At 35.4% G+C, this 12600-nt stretch overlaps 1 protein-coding gene across 4 annotated transcripts in view; it reads left to right on the top strand.

Annotated features, from left to right (window-relative positions):
• The first annotated feature begins 525 nt into the window (after positions 1-525).
• LOC6652115 (LIM domain transcription factor LMO4.2) overlaps positions 526-12600 on the top strand; it is a 148562-nt gene continuing 136487 nt past the window's right edge. For 2 of the 4 annotated variants that reach the window (XM_047009905.1, XM_047009906.1), the window contains exons 1-2: positions 527-632; positions 9783-10091. In XM_047009905.1, coding sequence (XP_046865861.1) covers positions 9851-10091 — 241 coding nt within the window. In that variant the 5' untranslated portion in view covers positions 527-632; positions 9783-9850. Of the gene's footprint in view, positions 633-9782; positions 10092-12600 lie in introns of all 4 variants that reach the window. The other 2 variants (XM_023181221.2, XM_047009904.1) reach the window with 2 other exon arrangements.

Genomic DNA, 12600 nt, shown 5'->3' with positions numbered 1-12600 from the left:
TAATATTTGATAACTATATCATTTAGCTCTTATTGCAACGATCGTCAGAAAAACTTTCTTGACTCTAATGCGATTATCACCAAACTGGATAGTGGTATTACTTTTACCTGATATTTACAACCGGTCAGTTGCAGTCGTATTCATTATCGGTTACCTAAACAGCAACATTTCGCATGCAAAAGAAAGATATGAAAATATATGTATGTGCTGTTTTCGAGAATGAAACCTAGAATCTTATTTTGTATGTATTGACCCGATAATGATCAACATAGTCAGAATTACCAATTAGTACAATATATGAGGATACCTTAGATGAGATGTATCAAGAAGGAATCGATATATGTGTATGTAATATTTAGGTTTTTCTTTTCAATAGGTGTACTTTCACGTTCCAACTTATCACAAAATATATTAATATTTATACATAGAAGTACAATGAATGTTCTGTAACACAAAGTGTTGTGTGGGAATAGCCTATACTGAATTCGATGATTGGGTCTTAACCCAATACTTATTCTCATCACTAGAATTTGTAAAGGATAAAAGACATACATGTTTATAACCACAACAATACTATTGCATTTCAAATTATCATAAGGAATATAGATGTAATCTTTCAATTTTTTGCAAATGTAAGTTATTGGTTGATCTGATTGTTTTCATTAAACTTGCTGACATATTAAATGCTTTAATAAAATGTTAACGAAATCTGAAATATAATATTAAACATGGGTTTCTTGAGAATGAAACAAAATACATACATGTTTACATTGTACAAAACAAAAAAACACTTAATTTGTATAAAAGGTATTATATCCATATGTATGCGCCTACATATTTATTTATAGTTGGCAAAACTATAGCTAACCAGGAAATACATATTCATGATTAAAGAGCATTTAACTAAATTTTTCCAGAAATTAAATTCAAAAGATAGCATTTATGTGTTAAAATAAATTTAATCTTAAACAATATGTGAATCAGTCGTCATTTAATGAATAAACAAACCTAGTGATCTACAAAAGTATACCTGTTTTTTTCTAAGCCGCAATCACGAAGTTAAATGTGAAGGCCCCACCCGGTCCAACACAGTCGATTTTCCATAATAACCGGCCGGCGCAAATTTAAACGGACATATCCCTTGCAAATGTTTAATAATTAATCGCGCAAATAAATACAAAAATAGCATTTAACAATTTTAGTGGACTTTTACGAACTTATCCGAGAGTTAGAGAGTAGGTTTCATGAATAGCAATTTGAACTTGCTGTTCTCAACCCCGTATGAAAGGTCATTTATTTTAATTTTTAAAGTTCGAAACATGTTCGCTTAGCCTATCAGCTTACAGGTTTCCAAAGCACGTAAAACACGTTTCATTTGTAGGATTTTTTAATTAATTCTATTGTGATTTATAATCCATCCGATTTCATTTGACTTTTAAAATGTATGTCTATCCATTTATGTACCTCTAAACCCAATAAGAAGAGACTACTATACATTAATACTTATTATAGATTTTAATCTACTGTACATAAAGGGAGTTAGTCAGTTTGAACTTGTTGGACTAATCTGCTGACACTTTTCTGGTATATAAACAAAAAAAGTCAACTTCGAGTTGCACCATATCCTTTATTTTTATACCCTTGTAGAGGGTATTATAAAATTGGTCAGATGTTTGTAACGCACAGAAGGACCCGACCCCATAAAGTTTATTTGCTTCAAAGTTACATGTTCAAACATTAGCTTATATATTTCTTGTTTTTATATTCATCCGGTTTCTGATATTATGACCACACTCACCATGGTGATGCTCTGCAACCATTTTTAGTCATCTTAAAGATCATAATTTCCTTATGGTCTTATGTGATTTTAACTTACTTAATATTTCTTGGCTTGTTGATAATAATCTTCTTAACTCTTCTAAAAAAATCCTTGAACTTACAGGCCCCTGTAAAGCTCGAAGATCCTTATCACCCTACCATTGAAGTTATCATATCGCACAATTCTTTTACTAATTCATTGAATAACATCTCAGTTTCTCGTCGTAGATGTTTTCCTTAAACGAATTTCTAACTTGATTGGTCATTTCTGTTTGAGTCCTGTGATATAGATTGTGCAGTGAATTTTTTCTATTCTGCTTTTAAATTTCTAATCGACAAATGCGTTCTTTATGTAAATGTCTCTATTGTCTCCAGTTCTCCGATCTGGTTCACCCGTAGGCTGTTTTAAACTCTTTGTGTGTTTCCAAGCCTTCAAGGTCTTACTCTATCTTTTTCTTTTGCTTTACCCGCCAGTTCCCATCTCCTTTGCATGCTCATTGTATGTGTACACACATACACATGCAGTTAAGTAACTTTGATCCTGTATGTGTGTCTGTTCTGTTGGTTTCGAACAATGAGGTAGTAGGCTGCTGGCAGCGCTGTCGGCAGCGTTTGACTAGAGCCGATTTGTATTGACTATCCGATCTTCATATTTGACCTAACCCAGGTTATACATAGCTTAAATACCAAGTTTCATCTTAATATCTGTTAAATTGGCTGAGTAAAACGCATACTCACCAACGGAGGGACGGGCAGACGGACAAGGCTATATAGACTCAGCTTCTCTGATGATTAAGAATATGGGGTCGGAAACGTCTCCTTCTGACCAATTTTATAATACCCTATGCAAACATAAATAATCGGAAATCCAAAAACCTTTATGAAAAATATGCAAAAACCGTATAACACGCCTTCGGCTTTAGAAAGAACCTAGTTCCGAAATAATTTTGATTGTACATATAGAAAGGATTTCTAGGATCTTGTTGTTAGTGACCAGATTTTCTAATCCTAATCTTACAAGAAGCCTTAAACTTTTTTATACCCTTGCAAAAGTGTATATTAATGTTGGTCAAAAGTGTGCAACGCATAGAACAAAGCATTTCGGTATATATCCTCTTGATCAGCAGCACAAGACGAGTTTATATATCCATGTCCGGCTGTCCGTCCGCCTAGATCGATGCCATCACCTCCTTGACAGAGCTAATATTTTACACGTGGGCTTCTATATTTGTATATTTTGGGTTCAGCCAGATCGGTTGAGTAACAGTAAGCCCTTGCAAGGTTAAACTTCGGCCGCTCCGAATCATCGATTTTCTGGATGTCATATCATGAAAACAAGTTTCATCTGGCGAGCCAGGTGTTGATGTTTTCCGAATGCCCCTGTAGTATTAGCAGCCAAATGGTGATTATACCGTAGATTATACAGTCCAAGTTGACTGTTATGTCGGCGGTAAAGATGATGTTGTGGATAACTGGGCCCAAAACGCTTTTATCAATTCTCACTTCTCCATATCTGCCAAAGGTATGACTTTAAAAGTGCATAAAAGGGAGTCCGAAAGACCAATCTCAGCTTGTAAAGCTAGAAAGTATGCCACACTCTATCAAAGGCCAGAAAAACTGCTGCAAAAACTTCTTTTCTTTGAACGTTCCAGTGCGTTGTCGCTAATCTTGTGCCGTTGTACTGGAATACATTAATACTCTCTGAAGTCAAGCTGGTGTTCGGGAATCAAACCGGGATTTTTTATCATTGGACGGTATCTAGGCAAAAGTTGTTTGTCAACTCTTTAGAGAATATGTTAAACAGGCTTATTGGACAATATTCGGCAAGATTGGCTAAAGTTTTCTTAGTTTTGCGGATTACGATGATTTCGGCATATTTCCACTGTTTGGAGAAATGTAACAGAACCAAGAAGTGCACTGCTCCTCTGTCTGCATTTTTCTGGTGGGCATTTTAACTTCACTTATTAACTTCCATAGATTGTGTAGTCAGGTTCGACATACTTAAGAAAGCTCCCCAAGATCTGCTTTGGATTTTTGATTGTAAAACTTTGACCGCTCTGTTCAATTCTTTTGTCAGCCAACATCGCCGTCACTTCTGGAGACCATTGGTATTCGTTTCGGCAGAATATATTTCTTCGTGTGGGGTAAATAGGTGGTTTTGTCTTTTAAAGACAAATCCGAAAAAATATTTATCATTATTGGACATAATACTTGGATACATTAGTGGCCAAGATTGGTACTGAAGCACGATTGGAATTTTCAGCAGGACAATTTGTTCAATAACGCGACGAAACCCACCGAAACTTGTTTAAAGACTCGCTATTCCTATTTTAAACTCCGATAGCAAATCTTTTTGGGTATTTTGACTCATAACTTTATGCCAACGGAAAGCAATTTAATTAATCAATGCCAACTCATATCTTTAAAGTTTTAAACAACAAAATGAGGGACTATTCAACACAGTCTTATACTTTAAAGTTGTTTTAGTTGATTTTATAGAATGTAGTGTTTTTATAGTGTAGAAAAATGGCCTCCGGAGTTTCCTTATGTTTCAGAGAATCTACGGAAGATTTGCATAGACTACTCGACTGTGATGTTTTCTACCTTTTTTCCAGATTCACGAAAAAAGACCTGTTAATGTAAATAGTTTTAGATATAAAGATATCTTTAAAGAAAAAACAAACTCCAATGAAAAAACCAAATTTGTGGTTAACACAATTTTTTTTTTTTTTTTTGTATCGAACTAAGTTTAAATTCGGAAACAAATCTATCAAATATTATCTATTCAACAAATAGACATAAAACTCTTTTAAAATAATATCGCACTAGTCTTTTTGTCAATAAAAATTTAAACCAGAGGGCCCCGGGGCTAACTTCGACCACTCCGAAGTTTCTATACCCTTGCAAGATTTTTTGGTGTTAACCTTTATTTACCTATAAACAAATAGGTCAATCAATGTGAAAAAATGTTTTATTTAAAAAGTGTAATGTTCACCAACGAGCATCCTGCAATCTTAGACGGGAGAAATCGGAGGATGTAACATGCTATTTTAAAGTATATTTTTATGATAGCTATATAATATTGGCTTACGATTTTAATTAAATTCGGCAAAATTGACAAATAATAATTTTTATGAGAATTGCGTAAAAAGTAACGAAGTTATTGATAAAATGCACTGTTTTCGGCCGATCGTTCCTATGGGAGCTACAAACCATATATTACATATTACTACCCGATGATCAAATTTGGTACAGTCATTAATATATGTATCTTCGAAAACAACGAAGTTCTTGAGAAAAAACGTTATAGTGGTCCGATCCGGCTGAATCCAAAATAGACAACCTGTGCAGTTCATACAAGCCAACAGGCCAAATTTCAAATTGATCCAAACGGACGGACAGACTTGGCTATATGAACTCGCCTTGTCGTGCTGATCAAGAATAAATTTACTTTATGATCGGAGATGCTTCTCTCTGATGATGCTTATATCATCCGCATAGGCAGTAATCCTGAAAAGGAAGTCCTTTCATACTTGTTGAGCAGCTCATTTCCGACGATGTTCTATAGTAAAGGAGATAAAACTCTCCATTGGATGTTCCACCATGCGCCAGTTTTAGAATGGACATTGGTCCCCATTCAGCGAGCACCTTCCTGCATTTTATAAATGTATGGATCCAAAACAGAAGAGTTTGGTGGAGTCCAGTGGTTCGCAGCACTCTGTGAATCGCATCTGTATTGTATCTGTACTTTTCCCTCAGTAAATAGATTTGGAGGAATTGATAAGCTCTCCTCCGACGCCTGTAGTGGGTATCTGTTTTCTCGATTTCTGTTTTGCTGAGCGTATCTCTCTGTTAAATAGACGAACAATAAGCTTATATTCTCCCCAGACAATGTCATGAACGGCTTATTTAGCTAACTTGAACATTTCTTGGAGTTGTTTATGGGTTCTCTGAAGTTCCGGATTCCACCATTCTGGCTTGCTCGCCTTCTGAGTTTCGCCGGCCTACATGCCTTATGTCAGGGTTGAAACTGCTGTTTCCACCTCTTTTTCGGTTTCACTTCTACTGGGGGGCGTGAGCTTCATCAGTACAACAGTTTAAGTTGCTGCGGATGTTAGTTATCGCTATTCTGTTGAAGTTGGCCCCGAAGCGAATATACCTATAACCGGAGAAGGATGGCATGCTTAGAGCCCATATTCTCTTATATAAATAAAATCGATTAACTTACCCCCTTGTGTTGTCTACTCCGCAGCCCCAGAAGCTATGGTGGGAGTTGACATTTGTACCGATGATCAAGGGCTGCTTTGCGTACCATGACGGCCGTTTTGGCTCTGCTTACTGTGGTGTGGTATAAGTGATAAAAGTTCGTCGATCTCAGCCTGGAAACCATATTGCGCGACGCTATCCACCTACCGGTCCGACACGCGGAAGAAGGACCTTGGCATTCGGTACAGACAGTTTATTAGTTCTGTCCACTACCTCCAGGTATCCCATATTTCCATACATCCTCCAGGCTAGGTATTGTTCGGGATATCCACTCTAGGTTAAGATCATTTACATTTTAGGATTTTGACTCCATTAGACCCCCCTCAAAGATGGGCGGTGACGTTCCCGGGGTCGCCATCCTTTTTTGAATGGCGTCCAGCAGCTTCGACTCCACCTACACGTGGATGTTTTTTCCAGTTTTGGGTATAACAGGTTTCCGGCTAGGCGAGCCTGAATTTTTAGGACTGGAGGTTGAGGTTGCCATTTCCTTTTGAAAACCCGGGTCTCTAAGGGATTCGGCATTGCTACAAAAAGTTTGGCAGTGTTTCTACAACTGACACGACCTTTTCCAACCGCAACAGAGATGTGATCGTCCGAGTTGGATACTCCATTACGTTTTAGGACTACTGTTCGGTACCCTATAGTATGGTTCCGCAGGTGGGCCCTGTAATTCCCTAGGATTATGTGCATACTACTACTTCATCAGAACTAGTGTAAAGGCCTTTCACCCTAAACAACTAACCGTCAAGTACATTGTGCGACATCAGGATAGCACACATTTATAAGCGCAATATTAGTGCTTCTAACTTTGTTGTAGTTAACATTCATTTATTTTGTTTTTTATTCTTCTCTTTCTTCTGTGCACTGTCACTGGCGAAAAAATCATGCAAACACAATGTACCATTATATGGTTTTTATACCATTGCAAAAAGGGTATATTAATTTTAGTCAAAAGTGTGCAACGCAGAAGGAAGCATCTCCGACCATATAAAGTATATATATTCTTGATCAGCACGACGAGACGAGTTCAAATCGCCATGTCCGTCCGTCCGTCTGGATCAACGCAAACTCCTCCTAGACCGAAAGAGCTACAGAGCTGAGATTTTGCATGTAGGCTTGTATATACTACAGGCGTTGTATATCTCGGATTCAGCCGGATCGGATCACTATATCATATAGCTCTCATACAAATGGCAAAGTCACGAACAGTGACTTTTCTTAATAACTTCGTTATTTTCTGAGCTATTATCATGAAATTTAATATTGTTAAGTTAATTACACATATAAACGACTATTCCAAATTTAATCAAGATCGGGTGACTATATCATATAGCTCCCATAGCAACGATCTTTCGAAAACAGTGACTTTTGTCAATAACTTCGTTACTTTTGACGCGATTGCTTTTAAATTAAACATTTGTTAGTTTAATATATCTGTTAATGACTGTGCCAAATTTGATAAGGATCGGGTAGCTATATCATATAGCTCCCATAGGAACGATCGGTGGAAAACAGTGACTTTGATCAATATCTTCGTTATTTCCTATGCTAAGATTATAGGCCGTTCTTTCGGACACATTAGCCCTTTTAGCTTAAACGTTTTTCCACTTTGATGGCGTTAGGTAAGAAAAAAGTTACCAAATAAGTTGCAAGGGTATACAAACTTTGACGCGGTCGAAGTTATCCCCGGCCCTCTGGTTTCTTATTTCTTTTGTTTTCAATGAAAAAGGGCAGCTCATTTTTGCGTCTTCAGGTTATCACACTATATTTGGATTTCACTTATCTTTGAAACTTAAAGTGGTATCAATACAAAATTTTTTTATTTTTTATGCTGCTGAAGTGATCAATTTTTTTTTTAATATTGGTCAAGGAAAATCCCTATGCGAGTTTATCTACTGTCCAAATGGTGATAAAGAATGCTCCACATTTAGAGAGATTAAAATTTAAAAAAAAAACACCACTTAATAATGCTCGAAAAGAAATGCGATTGAAATTCACACACAGTCTTTTCTGATGAAAAGAAGTTGGAGAGGCCCGATAGATATAATTATTATTTTCATGATCTTCGGAGTAGCATCAATGTGGGGAGCTATTTCCTATTATGGCACGTGCGAGCTGCAGTTTTTGACCACCAATATGAATGTTAACTCGTATAAAAGCGTACTGGAAACTGCTTTTCCGTACTTTAAAAATCTGTTTTCAAATCGGCATTGGCATTTTCAACATGATAATGCTCCAATTCACACAGCCTGAATGATTAAATCGTGGACTGAATCCCAAAATGTTGATTTGTTGCAGTGGCCACATTACTCGCCGGACCTAAATATAATTGAAAACGTGTGGCGATGGCTGTCCCGTAAAGTTAACGAATCTGGAAGACGATATTTTAACGAAGAGGATTTGATTCAAGGAATTAAAAGCGCTTAGTCAGCCATTTCATTAAATTATATCGGAAAGTTCTATGATTCGCTGCTCAATCAGATCTATGAGGTCATCTACAATAAAGGAGGGTCAACTCATTATTTAAATTTAAAAATATTACTTAAATTTATTAATACTTTACTTAGAAAATTCAATTTTTGTTAGGAAAAGTGAGAAAAATGTAAATATCGCAAAGTGTGCTAACCTGATGATCTAATTTTGGTAGTTAATTTTTCAATTGATTTGGAAAAAAAATTATTTAAAAAAATTTGAATATACAAAAACATTAATTCTTGTATAATTTGGTTGTCAATTAAAATGATTGAAAAGTATTAAATACAGAAGTGTGCTATCCTGATAACGCGCATTGTATATTTTACTATATTCAGGAAAAAATGTTACAACACGTACATGTCTAGATTTTATGGGTGAATTGTCTGTATAGCTATTTCAAGAACCACCAAGTTTTATCATCAGCAGATTTTGCTAAAGAATCCAGAGTTGCAATGGCTATCCATTCATATACGTAATGGCTATACTATATATATTCCATCAGAATTAGTAAAAACGTTGCCTCGTAGTAGTAGCAGTAGTAGTTCGCTCGCAGTAATAGTTGTATCAGCATGGAAGTAAGCCGATGTTGTGCCGAAGTAATTAGTAGAACGACTGAGAAGTACAGCTGTTAACAGACCTTTTAACAGTGCAACGATAACAGCTTCTTAGTGAGGACTCACATACATAACAGATAAATAACATCAGATCCCAAAATTTGAATGAAATCGGATAAATAGAACCAAAGTTACAATCAATATAAATCACCTCTGCTCAAACGCTGCCAACAGCGCTGCCGCCAGCCTACTACGTCATTCCTCGATATGAGGTGAGCAGGTGAGCACACGCATACACATACAGACGCAGCGCTACATATGTGAAAGAAGAAAAAAATGGTAAAAGAAAAAGAAACGGTTTTGATGTATTGATAAATTGAGTTACAGGAAAAGAATTTTGAACATGTAAAAAAATTATTGCCAAGGACTGCAACGGTATTTAAACTTCAGCATAGCTGAAGTTAGCGTCTTTGGTATTTACTATTGATTTCAAGACTAACTTTTATTTTTGATTTTTATGTTTCCTCTCAAAGCCTCAAGTTTTACAAATTTAGAATTCCAAACAGATTTTTTTGCGATTTTGCTTGATAAAAAACCAACAGGGTGAACATCAGCTTCACAGCTATAAAAACCTTACTTATTTAAACATTTTCATTCTCTTTATTTTAGGTCAATGCAACATTAGGACAGACCCACCCATATGCCTTTAACAACATAATTTATTAAAATTGGTTGCAATGAATGCATCGTTTCAATCGTATACAGATATACTTGCGTCACATCATCAAGATTCCTCCAGTCCTGAGAACTTTCCTGTACTTATTGGTTATAGAAGTTCCACCTATACTAAAGATTTAACAGAGACCACTTCCAATATTACATCGTCCCAGTTGTTCATGGATGACTCTTCAAACGATTTCACGAATCATCAGTTAATTCATCCTAACACGTTAACAAAAGTGTGTGGAGGTTGTGGAGGTAAGAATAACAAAAAAATCTAAATTTTCTTCTTCAAGATAAACATTTCTGATATGTATGCGGTTTAATTATAAAGTTCAACAGTGGTAATTTTAAAGCATTCTATTATTTTACTATCTTTGTAAAGCAAACCAAAACCATGTTTTGAAGTCATTTTTGAAGTGGTTTTCACTTTCTTTGGACTTGAAACTTGTGATTTGGAACATGATGTAACGAGTGATAGGCAGCATGAAAAAGTGTAATGGAAGAGAGATTGATTTAGATTAAGGGTACAGGGCTCGGCAAAAAGAGAGTCACAAAAAATTAACGTGGAAGAAAAAAAAAATAGTTGCATAGTAAGAGAAAGACAGGAGCCCTTTTGATCGATAAGTGCTCGTGTTGATTGACGTGTGAATGAGGAAATTATGTTTTTATACCATACACTCATAGAGAGAAATGGTATATTGAAGTCGCCAAAATGTATGTAACAGGCTGAAGGAAGCTTTTCCGACCCCATAAAGTATATACAGTAGGGAACAAAAGTGCTTCCATAGTTGAATCTTTCAACTTTGCGAGTACATAAAATACAAACCAATGAACGAAATCCAAAAAACTTTTTTTCCAATAAGAAATATTAAATTCCTGACAAATTGACCTATAAAATAAAAACAAAAATAAAAAGCCAAAACAACAAGCATGTTTCCAGTTTTGCACTTTTGCTGAATATGTAAAGTATAATTTAAGGGGTTACATCTAGTTATAAGCTCTCAAAAATGAGTTTTTTCAAAATTTTTTCCTGAGAAAATTTCTAAATTTATTATTTTAAGCATTTGTACATATATTATGGTAACTATGAAGAGTATTTAAAAATTTTTTATTTGTCAAAATAACAGTTTTTTTTTCTCCTGGAACCCCTTTTAGAGAAGGCATTTTACGGTGACCACTATATCTCTGAAGTGGACTATCTGAAATGAAAAAACCAAACGGATTTCGTTAAAGTAATGTATAATCTTGTAATTAATCGAAGGAATAAGCACAAAAAAATTTTTTGACAAAATGGCGGATTCTAAAAAAAAAAAAAAGACAATTTTTATCGGTAATAAAAAAGCTTCGATTAAGTACTAGAAAATATAGTTTAGAAGCCTGTGTAAAAATTTAAGATGAATCGGTTCAGCCGTTTCTGAGAAATCTTGGTCACCGACTTTCAAAACAAAGTTTTGAGAAAGACAAGGTTAAAGTTTTAAAAGCACTGACGCGTCGTTACATTTATGCGTGTAACTTCAAAAATAATCGGATTGACTTGAAATTTTTAGAGTGTATACTTAAATACATGTACATTACAAAAAAGGAAAAAAAAAATTCGATTTTTTGAAAATTCTAACTAGATGTAACCCCTTAATATTAATATTTTGTCCACAGACCCTTATTAGCTACAACACTTTTTATACGGTTTGGTATACTCTCGACCAACATCTCTATGGTTTCATTTGGAACTCGGTTCTATTCGTTTGTATTTTATTTACTCCCACAGTTGAAAGATTCAAATATGGAAGCACTTTTGCTCCCTACTGTATAGTCTTGATCAGCATCAATAGCCGAGTCGATTTAGCCATATCCGCCTGTCCGTGCGTGTGAACACGCAGATATCGGAGACTGAAAGCTACGGGCACCAAATTTGGTATATAGACTCGTGTAGTATGTTTTTAGGTTTATTTCAAATTTTTGCCACGCCCCTTTCCGCCCTTCAATTTAAACTAAGTGTTTTTCTTAAAGACTATTCTAGCTACAGACACCATATTTGGTATGTACAGTTGTGTTCAAAAATATAGTAGCGCGGCACCTTAAAACAATAATATTAATTTTTTGACACGTTAAACCTTAAAAATTAAACTTTTATTTCATATTTTGCAAAGAATAAGATATAGAGGATTACATTCCGTTTGTTTTGCAATGGTTTCTTTATTTCTTGCATTTTTGCAAAATACACCGATTTTTTGAGATCTTACTGAATAATGTCTAAAACTTTGTTGTATAGCCTTTTTTTTAAATACCGGCATCGCATCGGCGGAGCATAGAATTGATGAGGTCCTGACAACGCTTCAAAAGGATTTGCGACCATTCTTCCTGAACTACTTGCCAAAGCTCAACCTTTTCTTGGGTTTGATGTTGCCACAACCCGCTTAACATGTCCCAATAAGTCGTCGATCGGATTAAGATTTTGGGACTGAGGTGGCCATAGCATAAAAGCATTCTGCTCTCTGACGTGACGGTCGTGTTTTTTCATAGCTCCTGAGTTTTTATCAATATTTATTGTTTCTCTCAATTTTTAATTGTGCTTAGTTTGTTTACGCTTTCGCCGGTGTAGTTTGCTTGTCACCCTTGTGTTTTATTTGCATAATTTGCCAAATTGATTAGTTTTTTTTTCGTGATTAGTGTTTGGTGCATTTTAAATATTTTTTTTTTAACTTTCTCTGCTTCTGTTTTGTTTTCTTTTTCTCTCTCGTCATTGCAGTTGCTCCCCTCATCCCCC

This window comes from Drosophila willistoni (assembly GCF_018902025.1).
Source record: "Drosophila willistoni isolate 14030-0811.24 chromosome 2L unlocalized genomic scaffold, UCI_dwil_1.1 Seg168, whole genome shotgun sequence".
NCBI classification, from domain to species: domain Eukaryota; kingdom Metazoa; phylum Arthropoda; class Insecta; order Diptera; family Drosophilidae; genus Drosophila; species Drosophila willistoni.
The sequence above is the reverse complement of the archived record's forward strand: the minus strand, read 5'-3'. Positions and strand labels throughout refer to the sequence as shown.